Source organism: Lynx canadensis, chromosome D4 (assembly GCF_007474595.2).
Source record: "Lynx canadensis isolate LIC74 chromosome D4, mLynCan4.pri.v2, whole genome shotgun sequence".
Taxonomy (NCBI): Eukaryota; Metazoa; Chordata; class Mammalia; order Carnivora; family Felidae; genus Lynx; species Lynx canadensis.
This window is the reverse complement of record NC_044315.2, coordinates 86,844,478-86,862,279: the sequence shown is the minus strand read 5'-3', so window position 1 is coordinate 86,862,279 and position 17,802 is coordinate 86,844,478. Positions and strand designations below refer to the sequence as shown.

The 17,802-nt window shown below is 49.8% G+C and overlaps 1 protein-coding gene across 1 annotated transcript; it reads left to right on the top strand.

The window, feature by feature from the left end:
* The first annotated feature begins 5 nt into the window (after positions 1–5).
* Positions 6–11,882, top strand: TRUB2 (TruB pseudouridine synthase family member 2). Its single transcript, XM_030293334.1, is given in 9 exon segments — positions 6–219; positions 810–941; positions 2,855–2,929; positions 4,049–4,110; positions 5,715–5,796; positions 9,413–9,485; positions 10,024–10,160; positions 11,213–11,454; positions 11,456–11,882. Coding segments are annotated over 9 exon segments (1,002 nt in total). The 5' UTR covers positions 6–104; the 3' UTR covers positions 11,540–11,882.
* The last annotated feature ends 5,920 nt before the right edge of the window (positions 11,883–17,802 follow it).

The window sequence follows — 17,802 nt, the reverse complement described above, 5'->3', positions numbered from 1 at the left end:
AAACATGGCGGCGCCCAGGGTCAGGACACATTTGGGAACGGGACAGTACGGCACTTCCGTTGGGGTCCCGCTAGTCCACTAACCCGCGCCGTGGGCCAAGGGGAATGGGGTCCCGCCGCCTGGCGCTGGCGCGGCTGCATGGGCTCTTCGCGGTCTACAAGCCCCCGGGGCTGAAATGGAAGCACCTGCGGGACACCGTGGAGCTGCAGCTTCTGAAGGGTGAGTGCCTCGAACCGGACCCACAACCCCGCTCCGGTTCTCCCGGGAATCCATCTCCGCTTCTCATCCTTCAGGCAAAATAAAGTCATGTGACCCAGTTCCCCGGGCAGATCGCTTTCCAAATCGCTGGTTTTGTACACTCCCTTACTCCTCGCTTTCCCCCCGCGTTCAGATGGGTAAACAGACTCAGTGTTCGTTGTCATGAGTAGTAGAATCAGAATTTGAACCCAAGTCTGTTTCTCTTTTTTTGCCTTTTCTCCTTATGTTTATATTTTTAAGTTGTTTTTATTATAATTCCAGTATAGTTAACATACAGTATTAAATTGGTTTCAGGTGTACAATATAGTGATTTGACAATATAGTGATTTAACAATTTTATGCATTACTCAGTGCTCATCATGATAAGTGTACTCTTTATTTCCCAGTACCTATTTCACCCGTTCCCCACCCACCTTCCCAAGTCTGTGTCTTAACTGCTGCTATTTGCTACATCGTGGGCTTTCTCTTCTACATCTCCATTCTTCCCTGTTCCACCTTCCCCATGTGTTCAGACAGAACTGACCAGATATCCTTTACCTTTGTGTACTCAGGTGTCAATGCTGGGAAGCCTCCTGCCCCTGAACAGCGTGTTCGGTTCCTGCTGGGCCCCATGGAAGGCAGCGAAGAGAAGGCGCTTACCCTCACAGCCACCAGTGTGCCTTCTCTCACCAACCATCCTCTGGGTAAGGCACCTTCAGGCCAGGGCCTGGGTGTCACTCCTCAGGTAATCTCTGCCCAGAGTCCGTGTCCCAGTCAGTGCTTAGATTCCTGTCCCGGATCCTTGAAGGGCCACAGCAGGGATGACATATTTGACCAGGGATTGGCCAGTTTTCCTGAAAAGAGCCAGATAGTAAATATTTTAAGCTTTGCAGGCTCAACTCTGCCATTGTAGTGCAAAAGAACCTGTAGTTGGGACGCCCAGGTGGCTCAGTCCGTTGAGCATCAGTCAGACTTCGGCTCAGGTCATGATCTCCTGTTCATGGGTTCAAGTCCTGCATCAGGCTCTGTGCTAACAGCTCAGAGCCTTGAGCCTGCTTTAGATTCTGTCTCCCTCTCCCTCTGCCCCTCCCCTGTTCGTGCTCTGTCTCTCTCTCTCTCTCTCAAAAAATAAAATAAAACGTTAAAAAAAAAAAAAAAGAACCTGTAGGCAGTATGCAAAGCAATGAGCCTGGCTGTGTTCCAATGCAACTTTATTTGTGAAAAGTGACATTTGAGTTTCATATAATTTTCCTATGTCACAAAATATTATTCTTTTGATTTTTTTGAACCATTTAAAAAAGAAAAAAGAAATTTAACTCATGGGCCATTAAAAAAAACAAGTTTGGGGATATAGCCTGTAGACTGTAGTTTGCTGACCCCTTTTAATTATTCTGGGACTCCAGATGGCAATTGACACTCTCAGGTAGAAGTCCTAAGGAGGGAGTTTCGGACTCTTGGGAAAGAGTGACTTTTTTAGTCAACGGAGCTGCCCAAGAATGGAACTGGTTTTATAATGAGCTCTCTGTCACTAGATGAGATTAGAAAGATTGAGGGGCTTGTCCAGAAACCATTAAAATCCCTTTGACAGTGATATTTAGTGACTCTAAAGTGTAACAATAACAAGTATGATGTACTGAGGATCCTCTCTGTACTAGATACTGTGTTAAGCTTTTACCAAATACCATCTCATAGAATCTTCACCACAATCCTATGAGGTGGGTCCTGTTCTCATTTTTCAAATGAGGAAACTGATGGGGCGCCTGGGTGGCGCAGTCGGTTAAGCGTCCGACTTCAGCCAGGTCACGATCTCGCGGTCCGTGAGTTCGAGCCCCGCGTCGGGCTCTGTGCTGACTGCTCAGAGCCTGGAGCCTGTTTCTGATTCTGTGTCTCCCTCTCTCTCTGCCCCTCCCCTGTTCATGCTCTGCCTCTCTCTGTCCCAAAAATAAATTAAAAAAAAAAAAAAAAAGATCAAATGAGGAAACTGAGGCTCAGTGTTGACATTAAGTAACATAGCCTGAATTCAGTAGGCACTTAACCATCCTGTATCCTTCCCTTAGACACCTCTTGATCTATAGAAGGGTATATGCTTCTGACTCATTTCCTGTGTACGGTCTTTTTTTTTTTTTTTTCTTTAACAGCATTATTGAGATAGAATTGATATACAAAAAACCACGTATTTTAATGTATGTATTTTTGATGAGTCGTTCATTCTTTCACTAGGTATTTCCTGAGCACCTAGGTTCTCTGGGGGTAGAATTAGGAATCCATGCCCTGCCTTCAGGAACTTACCATGTCCATTTTCTCCCTGGGGTGGCCAGGAGTCTCCTTCTGCAGCAGCTGAGTAGGAAACTCGAGTCCCAGTGTTATGCCCAGTCCACTCAAAGCCTCTTACTGGGGGAGCGATGAGAGACAGAGTAACAAGCCCTTTTTCTGGGCCCAGGGAACTGAAGAAGTGGTTCTAGGCCCCAGAATCCATGGTAGGGAAGCCCGAGAGTCCACCCCCATCCTGGTTTGGGCTCCATGAAGCTACATTCTAGGAATGAGGTCACCATGCAGGCCAAAGTCATCCTGGAAGCTGGATTCATTGAGGAAAGGGTCCTTGTTTGTTTCTTTCCAGTCTGTGGACCAGCATTCACCAGCTTGAAGGTTGGCGTGGGACACCGGCTGGATGCCCAGGCGTCTGGGGTGCTTGGTAGGTGATGTGGTGAGCCTGGGGGAGAACTGGGGAGCTGCCAGGAACCCGGCTTACTTCCAGCCTGACAGCCATTTCTCACCATTGCCCTCCTCCCCTGATTTCTGCCCCAAGTCTGATCAGCTGCTGGAAGGGCTAGTGGGGGGTGGGGGGGAGGGGATGTCACAATTGCCCACCTTTATCAAGTGATTCCTGTATGTGACATGTGGTACAAAGCCCTTTGTGCACATATATTCCTGACTACAACCTTATTAGGTAGATATTTTATGATTTTATGAAGAAAAGAAGGCTCCAGGAACTTAGGTGACTTGGTCTGGGTCACGTGGCTAGTGAATGCCCCTCGTCCAGGGAGGGAAAATGGTCATCACTTGTGGGGGGTAGCCAAGCGCGTGACTGGCCCCATTGGCCAGGGTCTGAATGTCGCTGGAGCTGGACACACAAAGCCCTGAGTCATGAGCCATCTGTGCCCCCGGGGTCAGGCGGTGGCCACATCCTCCATGCACGATAGTCACAGTCCCCTTGTCTAACTTCCTGGGGCACAGGCAGGCAGACATGATCTCATGCTCCCTCTCCAGGAGTGAATGGAGGGTCATTCTCTCCTTCAGCCAGAGGGAGAAACAGCCAGAAAAAGGCAGGGAGTGGTCACAGTGCCCCTTTATTGGGCCCTTCCTTTGTGCTGATTTCTTCCTGTGCATTGCCTCAACCTTCACAACACCCGCAGGGATCAGATGGCATTTTTATCCCCAGTTTGCTGATGGGGAGCTTGAGGCCCAAGTAGGTTAAAGGACATGCTTAGAGCCATCCCACATTTGAGTGCAGGTCTGTGTGACTGGGCCAGTGGTCTCTTGCTTTTGAGCACATCAGAATCCCCTGGCGAGCTTACTAAGGATCCTAGGCCCCTCCCCTCCAGCAGTCAGAGTCAGTATGTATGGGTGGGCCCTGAAATCTGCATTTTCATATCTACGCAGAAGAGCTTACTTGTGCTGTCCTTGCCCCCCCCCCCCCCCCCCCGCTGGCTTTAGTAGCATTGAAGGTGGGAGTATTCTGGTGGTGGCTGTAAGGGTTGGGGGTCCCAGGGAAGGGGGAGCCAGGTGTGAGATCAGCCTTGCTGTCTTTCAGTGCTTGGCGTGGGACATGGACGCAGCCTCCTCACCGACATGTACAATGCTCACCTCACCAAGGTATGGGGGTGCTGGGGACAACTCATTTAGCCCCTGGTCCTTTCCCTGGGAGTCACTGGTGGGAATCTGAAGCCGAGAGGATTCTGTGGGGGAAAGGGCCCGGCCATCAGCAGGCATTGTTTTATGGCCGTGTGCTGGGGGATAAGGATAACACAGCAACGGCTATAGGCATTACTGCGTGCGGGCTGCTCTGTGCTGACCGCTGCACGTGGACCCCTGTGGACTCCCTTGTGGATGCCTCACAACTTCCCCAAAAAGTGGGATCTAGTGTTAACCCACCTTACAGATGAGAGAACTGAGGCGTTGAGAGGGGATGTCACTTGCCCAGGGTCGTGCAGCCTGTAAGGAACAGAGCTGGGATTTGAACCTGGATCTGTCTGACACCAGAGCCCAATCATGACACCACTCCGTTCCGTCCTCAAGACTGAGAAGTGGATGTCGCCGCCTAGACCTCAAGGAGTTTGTGTCTGGACTGGGGCCATGGAGTCTGGCACCATGAATGGGGACAGAGGTGCCATGTCAGAGAGCCTACATTTTTAGTGGTTAAGAGCAGTTTTTGGAGCCAAATGGCTTCAGTTCAAAACTAGCTTCAAGGTGTCTGGTTAAGCGTCCAACTCTTGATTTCGGCTCAGGTCATGATCTCATGGTTTGTGAGTTGGAGCCCCGTGTCAGTCTCTGTGCTGCAGCCCAGAGTCTGTTTGGGATTCTCTCTCTCCCTCTCTCTGTGTCCTTCCCCTGCTCCCACTCTCTCTATCTCAAAAATAAATAAACATTAAAAAGCAAAACACAGGGGTACCTGGGTGGCTCAGTCAGTTAAGCGTCTGACTTCAGCTCAGGTCATGATCTCACGGTTCATGAGTTCGAGCCCTGCATCGGGCTCTGTGCTGATAGCTCAGAGCCTGGAGCCTGTTTCAGATTCTGTGTCTCCCTCTCTCTGTGTCCCTCCCCAGCTTGTACTCTGTCTCTGTCTCTGTCTCTGTCTCTGTCTCTCTCTCAAAAATAAATAAAAACATTAACAAAACAAAACACACACAAAAAACAGCTTCTACTCCTCTGCCAGCTCTGGGTCCCTGGGTGGACTGCTTAATATCTGTGTATCGCCCCTTCCTCAAGTCTATAATGGGAGACTCCTCTATAGGGTCACTCTGAAGTTTAAATTAGTAACTGCATGCAATGTACTTAGCACAGGCACTTAGCACAGTCAATAAATTATTGTCACTGTTGCCATCATCTCTGTGACAGAGGAAGCTGCACAGATTGTATTTGGAGTGGTGGGGAGAAGCCAGCAGGGTGCACTGGGAAGGGCCCAGCATGATAAGTTGTCAGGTTTGTCTGGAGAGGAGAGTTATGCAGGCATGAGGTGGTCATAGTAGGGTCGTCATTGTCCTTTGCAGTCATAGAAAAGTCTGGTGCCCTTCCCGAGAGGGGCAGTGAGGTGGCTGGGGGTCTCTGAGTGCCTGCGCTCCCTGAGGGGAGACCTGAGGACCCCCCCCACCTGTGGCCTCTCTAGCAGGTTGGGGGTTTGAGCTGTTGGCTCACTTCCTTCCTCAGTGCTGAGGGAGAGCAGGGACACTGACCATATCTTCCCCTCCCTGTCCCTGCAGGATTACACGGTGCGTGGCCTCCTGGGCAAAGCCACAGATGACTTCTGTGAAGACGGACGGCTGGTGGAGAAGTCAACATATGGTGAGAGCCCGCAGGAACCCAGGGCAGAGGGAGGAGCAGCTGTGGCTGCCTTTGCATTTGCTGTCCCTTGGTTCCTACGGCGCCCCCCATTCCCCGTGCAGGCCATTCAGCCTCCCTCGGTGACTCCCAACACACTAAGTTCAGTCTGGCTGTTAGAGGGCTTTGGGCACATGATTCTGTCTTCCATAAACAAGTGCCATGTGTTCCCCCTTTGCTTCCCCACCTGGCATAAATGTCACCTCCCCAGGGAAGCTCCTCTAACCCCCAGATGAATGAGGTGGACTCTCAGAACAATAATCGACTAATGATTCATGATTATTTAATATCTGCCTTCCCATTACACTGTTACCCGTGAGAACAGGGACTGTGTCATTCCACTCCTGTGGTTACACAGCACAGAGCCTGGAACGTGGGAGGTGCTTATTGGTTGGATGGATGGATGGTTGGAGGGTTGGCTGCTTGGATGGGGGCTGATGGATGGCTGGATGGGATGGCTCATTCTTTGCTTCTTACTCTCCCTGTGTTCTGACATTTTCTGTAGATCTAATTCATTTCTTATTTAATGGATGTTTTTTGAGCACCAGCCACGTGCTAGGTACTGGGGGTGGGGAGAGGATGTATGATGAGTCAGATGGGGTCCCCAGTCTCAGTGAACTCACAGTCCGGCAGGGAGAGCAAACACACACCACCACGTCACCTGGAGAGGATTAGAAACATGTGGCAAAGTAACACGATTATGTCTGTACATGTGGGTGTATCAGCATACAAAACACATCTAAAGATAACTAGCAAGTTGACACTTCTGGGAGAGAGGAAGGCAGAATTTGGAGGAGAGGGGAGGTGTTTGTTAATGCTAATCTAAATTTCTGTTTTTCGTTTTTGATGTGTATTTATTTTTGAGAGAGAGAGAGAGAGAGAGTATGCATAAGTGGGGGAGGGGCAGAAAGAGGGGAGAGGACAGAGGATCCGAAGCAGGCTCTGTGCTGACAGAGAGCCTGATGTGGGGCTTGAACTTGTGAACCATGAGATCATGCCCTGAGCCACCCAGGTGCCCCCTAATCTAAATTTCTTAAAGAAGAAGGGCACCTGGGTGGTCAGTTGGTTAAGCGTCCAACTTTGGTCATGATCTCGTGTCGTGGTTCATGAGATTGAGCCTTGCGTCGGGTTCTGCACTGATGGTGCAGAGCCTGCTTGGGACTCTACCCCTGCATGTTTGTGCATGTGTACGTGCTCTCTCTCTCTCTCTCTCTCACTCTCTCAAAAAATAAACTTAAAAAATTATTGTAAATGTCTTCTTCTTTTTCTTTAAATTTACATCCAGATTAGCATATAGTGCAACAATGATTTCAGGAATAGATTCTGTGGTGCCCCTTACCCATTTAGTCCATCCCCCCTCCCACAACCCCTCCCGTCACCGTCAGTTTGTTCTCCATATTTATGAGTCTCTTCTGCTTTGTCCCCCTCCCTGTTTTTATATCATTTTTGCTTCCCTTCCCTTATGTTCATCTGTTTTGTCTGTTAAAGTCCTCGTATGAGTGAAGTCATATGATGTTTGTCTTTCTCTGACTGACTTCACTTAGCATAATACTCTCCAGTTCCATCCACGCAGTTGCAGATGGCAAGATTTCATTCTTTTTGATGGCCGAGTAATACTCCATTGTCTACATAGACCACATCTTCTTTATCCATTCATCCATCGATGGACGTTGGGCTCTTTCCATACTTTGGCTGCTGTTGATAGTGCTGCTGTAAGCGTTGGGGTGCATGTGTCCCTTCGAAACAGCACACCTGTATCCCGTGGATAAATGCCTAGTAGTGTAGTTGCTGGGTCGTAGGGTAGTTCTGTTTTTAGTTTTTTAAGGAACCTCCATACTGTTTTCCAGAGTGGCTGCACCAGCTTGCATTCCCAATTTATTGTAAATTTCTTAACGAAGATTTAAAAGTTTTTTATAACATTTATTCATTTTTGAGAGACAAAGACAGAGCACGAGTGGGGGAAGGGCAGAAAGGGAGGGAAACACCACAGAATCTGAAGCGGGCTCCAGACTCAGCTGTCAGCACAGAGCCCGACGTGTGGCTTGAACTCACAAACCGTGAAATCACGACCTAAGCCGAAGTTGGATGCTTAACTGACTGACACACCCAGGCGCCCTTTTTTTCTTTTCTTTCTTTCTTTCTTTCTTTTTTAAAGCGCCCCACTCTTGATTTCAGCTCAGGTCATGATCCCAGCATCATGGGATTGAGCTCTGTGTCAGGCTCTGTGCTGAGTGTGGAGCCTGCCTGCTAGAGATTCTCTCTCTCTCTCTCTCTCTCTCCCTCTCCCTTTCCCTCTTCCTCCACCCACTTGTGCTCTCTCTCTCAAAATGAAAAAAAAAAAAAAAAGTTAAAAACAGAGCAAATTAATGCTGGGAAAGAGACCCAGGTGCAGAGTGGCAGGAGCCAGGAGAAAGAAATGACAGGCTCCAGGGGCGCCTGGGTGGCTCAGTCGGTTAAATGTCCTACTTCGGCTCAGGTCATGATCTCACAGTTCGTGAGTTCAAGCCCCGCATCGGGCTTTGTGCTGACAGCTTAGAGCCTGGAGCCTGCTTCCAATTCTATGTCTCTCTCTCTCTCTCTGCTCCTCCCCCACTCATGCTCTGTCTCTCCTTCAAAAAAAAAAAAAAAAAGTGACAGGTTCCAGGAAGTCTTCGTGGAGGAGGCTACATTTGAACTAGGCTATAAATGAGGGGGAAGGAAGCAGTGGTGGGTGCATTTCAGGTAAGGCAACAGGGTGAATAAAGCCAGACAGAAGGAATAAAAGGCTTAGTCCCTTCCAAGCTGGAAAGCCTTTGGTTACCACACCTGTGCCCAGAGCTCTGGCCTTTGGAGTCAGAAGTTGGCACCTGCCCAGCTGGGTCCCAGGATCAGCCTTCTAGCAGTTCATGAGCGTCCCCAGGCTTGGCAGCTGCCTGCCCTTGTCACTCAGTGGGTCCAGCAGGCAGAGCCCCTCCCTCTTCTTGCCATCTGTTTCTGCGTTGAGACAGATGGTGCTCTCCCTCCCAGGGTCCCTGGCACAAGCAACCCTAGATTGGGGTTCAGGGGACCTGGCTTAGAATATTGGATAAATCTCATTTCCAGAAGAAACTTTTTTTTAAATGTTTATTTATTTTTGAGAGAGAGAGAGAGAGAGAGAGAGAGAGAGAGAGAGAGACAGAGCACGAGCAAGGGAGGGACAGAGAGAGAGGGAGACACAGAATCCGAATCAGGCTCCAGGCTCTGAGCTGTGAGCATAGAGCCCAGTGCGGGCTCGAACTTGTGAACCATGAAATCATGACCTGAACTGAAGTCGGACGCTTAACTGGCTGAGCCACCCAGGCGCGCCCAGAAGAAACTTGGAGTGTATGAGCCCCTTGAAAATGTCCTCACAATGCTGAGTTCAGATATAACTTTGTAAGAAGAGGGTTCTGGGCTTTCACAAGATTCTCAAAGGACTCTCAATCCTCTAGATGGGAACTCTGGGACAGAGGGTGCTCTGGGACACCCTCCAGGTTCCAAGGACAGGGCTGGTTTGGGGGGAGGGAGTTCACCTGTCCTCAGCAGGCACCTGTGTGCTGACCATCCCCCCTCGCTTTTCCAGACCACGTGACCAGAGAGAAACTGGACCGGATCCTGGCCCTGATCCAAGGTTCCTATCAGAAGGCCCTGGTGATGTAAGTGGAGCCCAACCCACACTTTCCTGAAAGGGGCCCTTGAGGAGGTGCTGGAAGAGCAAGAAATGCCCACTGGGCTCCCTGTAGTCTCCGCCCACCCTGGGGCAGATTCCATGCATCTCTTTGGAGCCCGAAAGCAGACTTGAAGCAGCCCTTCCTTCCACAGCACGCAGAAGTGTTTCTTTGTGCCAGGCCAGCCCCTGGGGAGACCAAGGGGGAACAAGAGACCCCGGCTGGCCTCAGTGGGAATATATGATTTAGTGGAGAAGGAAGCCAGGAACCCACATGATATGATGCAGAGCCCGGGGGTGGGAGCAGGCAGCATGTGCATGACTGGAAGCTGGGGGGTGTGTGCAGAGGAGGGCAGAGCCTGTATCTAAAGATTGGAGGGGACAGACAAAAAGGTGACTGGAAGGGCAGGGAAGATGGGAAGAGAATGAAGAGCTTCAGAAAAGCTCTTTCGTGAGAGGGGGCAGGGCCGGGGGGCAAACAGTCTGCCCAGCTCCCCACTCCACGCCAGTCCCCTTCTCATCCCCAGGTACTCCAACCTCGACCTGCAGACCCAGGAGGCCTACGACATGGCCGTGAGAGGCTTGATCCGGCCCATGAACAAGTCCCCGATGCTGATAACGGGCATTCGATGCCTCCACTTTGCGCCTCCGGAGTTCCTCTTAGGTAGGCTCCCCCGGGAAGTTGGAGCAGTGAGATGGGGCTCGTGGGTTTACAGAGGCTGGCACGTGGCAGCCCCAGTCTCTGCTGGCTAAGGCGCCAGGACCAGCGTCCTTCTCCGCACAGGGCTGGACCTGGCCAAGTCACACGGCACACGGATCGAATGCTGTCCTATCCGCTGCCAAGTCACCCTTTAGAGCCAGCTTTTAGCGAGCAAGTTATACTCAGCAGCTCATTCCCGGATCTTCGCAGCGTTTCAGGTTTCAGTAAGCCAGCGGACGGCGGACGGCACCCTCACCTCCCCAGTCCTGCCCACCTCCTTCTCTCTGTCTTACTAACCAGGGCTCCTTGCCTTGAGTACCGACCAGGGCTCTCCCAGTACTAAGCACCTTATGGAGATTATCTCTCAGACTCCTCACGACCACCCATTTTATAGATGAACATACGGAGTCTTAGAGCAGCATTTCTGGAACATTAACCTGCCCACAAATCACCTGGGGGGGTCTTTTTTTTTTTTTTAAGTTTATTGATTTATTTTGAGAGAGCATGAGCCGGGGAGGGGGTAGAGAGCAGGGAGAGAGAATCTCAAGCAGGCTCCACGCTCCACTCAGCACGGAGCCCGATGTGGGGCTTCATCTCATTGGTGAGATCATGACCTGACCTGAGTCGAAATCGAGAAATCAAGAGTCCGGAGCTTAATTGACTGAACCACTCAGGTGCCCACCCACCCCCCCCCCCCCGTCCCATTTTGAAGTTTATTTATTCATTGAGAGAGAGAGAGAGAGAGAGAGCGCTCTGGTGGGGGGGGGGGGTGCGTGTCTTCTTTAAAGGCAACTTCTGACTCTGCAGGTTTGGGTGGGGCCTAAGATTCTGCAGGTCTAACAAGCTTTCAGGGCTGGCCCTTGGGCTACACTTGGAATGGCAGAGCCCTGGAGAACTAAGATACTTTGCTAGGGTTATCACCCAGCCAGGAGGTATCACAGGGTGTGGATCTAGATCAGCAGACACCAGAGGCTGTGCTCCCATCCGTGGGATCTGTTGTTATGTACCCCCGGCAGAGGTACAGTGCATGCACGAGACACAGAAGCAACTGCGAAAGTTGGTGCACGAGATCGGCCTGGAGCTGAAGACCACTGCTGTCTGCTCCCAAGTGCGGCGTACCCGTGACGGCTTCTTCACCCTGGACGACGCTCTCCTGAGGACCCAGTGGGACATACACAGCATCCAGAATGCCATCCAGGCCACAGCTCCCCGGGTGGCAGTGGAACTGGAGAAGAGCTTGAGGCCAGGCCTGGGCACCCCGGCAGCGCCCCAACCCTAGCTGGTCCTGGGACTCCAGGGGGCTGAGCTCTGCCTCAAGGCTGGAGAATGGTGCTGGGCATTGAAGGGCCAGGCCACTGGTGGGGCACTGGATGGAAAAGACAAGAGTTGTTCCTGAGCTGCCACTGATAACTGTGCAGAAAGCAAGAGTAGGGGGAAGCTTTTCTACATGTGACATAAAACTCCGAAGCTGTAAGAAAAAAGATCCACAGACTTGAAACAGTTGAAAAGGAAGAACTTCTTTGTGAAGGAAAAGGTGGTAAACAAATGACAGACTGATAAAAATACTTGCAATATGTTTAAGAACGAATAGCCATAATGTATAAAGAGTTCTTATAAAAAAGAAAGAGACAAGAAAATTGGGCCAATGGCATGAATTGTATGTGTGTGTGTGTGTGTGTGTGTATGTGTATGTATATATATAATATATATATGTTCTATATACATATATTTTCTACATATATATATACACATATATATGTATATATGGAAAGAAATACAAGTGGCCAGTAAACCATAAATGATGCTCAATCTCTCTAATAATGAAAGATTTACAGATGAAAATGATATGCCTTCTCCTTGCCTTTCAAAACAATAAAAAGAGAATATCCAGTATTGGTGATGTGAGAAAATGGGCAATCTGTGCTATTGGTAGGAATGCACAACTGTGTAACCTTTTAGGAATACTTGGTAGTATGTGTCAACACTAAGAACACTCCTGCCCTGAGACTCAGTGGTTACAGTTTCAGGAATCTGTCTTCTTACTCTGATTGCAGAAAATTGTAGGTACATAGATGGTCATAGCTGCATTGTAATAGTAGCAAATAGGAAATGTCACTATCCTCCATCAGCAAGGGACTGTATAAATAGACAAGGTGTGTATAGGGTCAAAAGGTTCTCTATTCAAAGGGCGACTGGCTGGCTCAGTCAGTAGAACAGGCAACTTTTTAAATTTTTTTATTATTTTTTTTAATGTTTATTTTTGAGAGAGAGAGAGAGACAGAGTGTGAGTGGGGGAGGAGCAGAGAGAGAGAGGGAGACACAGAATCTGAAACAGACTCCAGGCTCTGAGCTGTTAGCACAGAGCCTGATGCAGGGCTAGAACTCGGGACCAGCGAGATCATGACCTAGGCCAAAGGCGGACGCTTAACTGACTGAGCCACCCAGGGTCCCAGAACATGCAACTCTTGATCTCAGGGTTGTGAGTTCCAGTCCCACGGTATAGAGATAAGTTTAAAAAAATAAAATTAGGGTGCCTGGGTGGCTCTTCCAACTCCTGATCTCTGCTCAGGTCATGATCTCACGGTTTGTGAGTTCCAACCCCGCGTCGGGCTTGTGCTGACAGTGCAGAGCTGCTTGGGATTCTCTCTCTCCTCTCTCTGCCCCTCCCCCCACCACACACTTGGGTGTGCATGCTTGTGCACGCTCCCATGCTCTCTCCCTCAAAAAAGTTTATTTTGAGGGAGAGAGAGAGAGGGAGTGAGAATCCCAAGCAGGCTCCGCACTTTGAGCACAGAGCCTGACGTGGGACTCGATCTTACAAACTGTGAGATCATGATCTGAGCTGAGATGAAGAGGCAGATACCTAACCCACTGAGCCACCCCAGGCACCCCGATAAATAAACTTAAAAAAAGTTAAATCTAAAAAAGGCTCTATTCTAATACTGTCAGGAAAATTACCAAAAACTGATTTTTGTAGCCTTTTTTTCCTGCCAATTTGGTTTTTCTCTAGGCTTTGGACACCTTGATCCCTTGTGAACAGGGTTTTTGTTTTGTTTTTGTTTTGTTTTGTTTTTTGGTCTGGCTCTCTTTTAACCTCTATCCATATAGATACTTCCCACTCACATTTGGGGTAGAAGGAGCAAGCTGGCCTCTGGCTAAGGTTCCAGTCTGGGCCCCAAAGGGAAACACTGCATGTCTCCTGTCCCTGCTGTCACCCTGGGAGAGGAGACCCCAGCCACCTTGGCGTCCTCACCTTCCCACGGGGGCAGCGCAAGCCTCGGCATGGTGCCAGGCAGGTCAGGCTCTGCGGGCTGCTGGCTGTGGGGCCTCAAAGAGCAGCTCCTTGACCCGTAACATGAGAATAATGGTTCTGCCTGTCTTGTGGGGTTGTTACACATGAAGTCATGGTGAGGTGCTCGCCGTGGGTAAGACCAGCGCTGTGTGTGCGAGCCATCCAGCCATCCGCCTGCCGTGGCTGCTTTCTTCGGAACGGTGACCTAAGAGAGCTGTCACAGAGTCAGGGGCCTTCTCTCCATCACCTCTTGTTTATCTGAGGCGATAATCAGCTGGGAGCTGGACAACCACCTTGGGCAGGTGATCAAGGTCAACAGCAACAGTGATAAAGTTGTTGCCGTTGCCTGTATGTCCTCTTGATGTGAGGTGATGAAAATGCCCCTTCACCTCTGTGGTCTTCCTCCCAATAACCCATGGCTCCAGTCTTCTGAGGACATGGGACAGATTCTGGCAGTGAGGCATCCTACGAAATACCTGACCAGGACTCCTCAAAATCATCAAGGTCATCAGGGCACCTGGGTGGCTCGGTTGGGCCACCACCTTCGGCTCGGGTCGTGATCTCATGGCTCGTGAGTTCAAGCCCCGCACGGGGCTCCATGCTGACGGCACAGAGCCTGCTTCGGATCCTCTGTCCCCCGCCACTCTCTCTGCCCTTCCCCCACATATGCTCTCTCAAAAGTAAGTAAACATTAAAAAAAAAAAAAACTTACCAAGGTCATCAAAAGTAGTGAAGTCTGAGAAACCACCATAGCCAAGAAGAACCTAAGGAGACATGACAACCAGATGTCTGTCTCCCATAGAGATCCTGGAACAGAAAAAGAGGACTTCAGGTAAAAATAAAGGAAATCTAAGTAATTTCTGGACACTAGCTACTATATAGTAATGTCTCAGTATTGGTTCGTTAATTGTAACAAATATACTAACGTAAAGTGTTAAATAGTACAATAATATGGCAGAGTCCGTGTTGAGTATATGGGAATTCTCTGTATGTCATCTCAATTTTTCTGCAAACAACTGTTTTAAAAAAAAAAAAAAAGAAGTCCATTGGCAAAAGGATCAGCCGGAGAGATCTTTGAGAACCCAGATTCTAGCCCTAGCCCTCGGATTCTAACTCAGTGGGTCTGGAGCAGGGCCCGGAAATCTGCATTTCAGCAAGCGCCTAAAGAATCTGATACCAGAGCTGTACAAACAGGGCCCCCCAGGAGCCAGCTGGGCATCGCCATCCTCTTTGAGTCATCAGGAGCCAAAGTGATGGCTACTTGAGGGCCATTTAAGAAGACAGTAGCCAACGTGGGGCGCAGTCGGTTACGTGTTCAGCTCTTGATTTCAGCTCAGGTCGTGATCTCACGGCTCGTGAGTTTGAGCCCCGCATCGGGCTCCACGCTGGCACTGGGGAGCCTGCTTGGGATCCTCTCTCTGTCCCTCCCCGCCCACCCCCCTCCTAAAATAAGTAAACTTGAAGAAGAGAGTAGCGAACAGCCACAAGTGGTAGGGTTGTCTACCTCACCAGGGCTGCCCTAATAAGGTACCACAAACCAAGTGGCTTAAACGGTAGAAAGTTACTGTCTTGCAATAGGCTGAATGTAGAAGACTAGGGGTCCAAGATCAACCAGCAGGGCTGGTTCCTTCTGAGGGATGTGAGGGAGAATCTGCCAAGCTTCTCTCCGGGCTTCTGCTGGTTTTCTGGCAATCTTGGGTTCCCTGGCCGGTAGAAGGCATCACTCAGATACCTGTTTTCAAGTTCACACGGCCTTCTCCCTGCGGACGCACCTTGTGTCCAGATTTCCCCCTTTCCTAAGGACACTGGTCAGATTAGGTCCCCGCTGTGCTCAATACGACTTCCTCTTAACTAATGACATCTGCAATGACCCTGTTTCCAGAAACGTTCACGTTCTGAGGTACCAGGGGATTCGGACTTTAACATGAGGATTTGCAGGGACACAATTCGACCCACAACACGTGGTAAGACATTCACCTGGGCTGGCCCAGTGCTCCTCAGAGCACTATTGTCACGTGACCAGAAAACTCCCCGTGCTTCCCTCCATATCTGCTGCAGATTGACTGGGGCAGGTATGCTGTGGTTAGTCAACGCTCCCTTAGGAGCTCTTTGGTAGGAGTGCTAGGGACTAGAGCCGCTCACAGCCTTCCGTACCAGCCGGGGGTGGTGGGGAGGGCTCAGGGCCCCAGTGGATCTAGAAGGTGGCAAGCCAGGGTCAGGGAATCTAGCTGTCCCTACCAGGGCCTCTCTCCAGGGCTTTCAGCAAGCATCTCCCCTTCCCTTAGCCAAGTAAGAATTTAAACTTTTTATTTGATTGCACTGTATATAAGAAGTCTATTTGGGGATGCCCTGGGTGGCTCAGTCGGTTAAGCGCCCGAGTTCGGCTCAGGTCATGATCTCATGGTTTGTGAGTTCAAGCCCCTTGTCGGGCTCTGTGCTGGCAGCTCGGAGCCTGGAGCCTGTTTCAGATTCTGTGTCTCCCTCTCTCTCTGCCCCTCCCCCACTTGTGGTTCTGTGTCTCTCTCTCAAAAATAAATAAGCATTAAAATATAATAAAAATTAAAAAAAGAAAAAGTATATCTGGGTCTCATTCTAGGATTTACAAAGTTTGGGTCATTGGTCTTAGATTATAAAAGAGAAAAGTATCTCTCGGGAGTCCTTTGAGATGAAGACTTTGTCTCTTTCATTCTCCAGAGCCACACACCATAGGCTCCTGGGACGGGATATGTGTTTGTCAAGGTTCTTCAGGGAAAGAGAACCAATAAGTGTGTATATATAGAGAGAGATTTGTCTTAAGAAATTTGCTCGTGTGATTGTGGAGCCTGTTAAGTCCAAAATCTTCAGGGTAGAGGAACAGGCTGAAGGCCCAGGGGAGACTTGATGTTGCCGGCTTAAGTCCCCAGACAGTCTGGAAACAGAATTCCCTCTTCTGTGGGGACCTCACTTTCTTTTTGTTTTTCCTTTGAAGTCCTTCAACTGATTAGGTAAGGCCCGCCCACACTGCAGAGGGTAATCTGGTAAATCTACTGACCTAAATGCTAATTTCATTTTTCGGATGCCTTCACAGCAACATCTTCATCACAAACTTCATCACAACAGGATGTATCTCTTTTTCATTTAGGAACACAAAACATGCTCCCTCTGCAAGCTGAAATGGTCCAAGGGGTGCTGTAGGATTGACCACCTGGGTTTGGATACCAGCCCTGCCCTTTCTTCAGTATGCGAAAGGGGCCAGTAGCTTCACGTGGGTGAGTCCTGGTTTCCTCTCCTGTCATGCAGAAGGGGTGACAATGGTGCCTATCTCATACAGGGATGAGATGAGCCAAGGTGAGCCAGGTGAGCAAATGCTTTGTGCCAGGCCCCGGGCTAAGAACGGGAGCATACCTGATCTCATTTAATCCTCAAACAGGCCTGAGGTTTAGGCGCTATGGCTACCCCTCTTTTATAGATGAGGAAACTGCAGCATGAAGAGGGCAAATGACATGTCCAAGGACACCCAGCAAGGGAGTCAGAGCCCGGGATCAGATGTGTTGTCCAGAAGACACATTCCTAACCACGACACCACCCTGCCTCTCTGCTGGTGGTATCGCTGCTTTTGTGGTGGCGGCTTACCAACTAGTCCCAGGCCTGGCACACAGTAGGTGCTTTGTAACTCTGTGCTTAAGGAATTGAATACCTCTTGTGATACTGAGATATCCTAAGGAATACATATTTGGGTCTTCCTCCCCGGCTCCTGGCCAGAGCACCTAAAACTGTTGTAATTTCCTAAGTAATAAAAGTGAAAGGAACATCTTTTGTCATTTGTAAGAAGCCCCATTTCAACCACACTTGCCTACTGAACGGGAGCTCCAGAAAACCCCTAAATGTTGTGGCTCTGAGAGCTTCCATGTTGGGGAGCACGTCTAGGTGCCAGGAGGGTGGCGCACCCAGAGGGGGCATGCAAGTTCCGCCCCCTTCCCGCGTACCTGGCCCTGCGCGGCTCTTCCATTTGGCTGTTCCAGTGTCGTATCCTTGACAATAAACTGGTCAACATAGGTAACTGTTTCTCTGAGTTCTATGAGCTGTTCAAGCAAACGATCAAACTTGATGAAGGGGTCATGGGAGCTCCCGATGTATAGCCAGTTGGTCTGCAGTCCCGGTGACAACCTGGGACTCGTGGTTAGCGCCCGAAGTGGGGGCCGGTCTTGTGGGACTGAGCCCTGAACCCGTGGGTTTGGTGTTAACTCCAGGCAGTGAGTATCAGAATTGAGTTAAACTGTAGGACACCAGTCCTTGCCCACCAAGAATTGCTTGGTCCAGAAAGTCCCACTCATT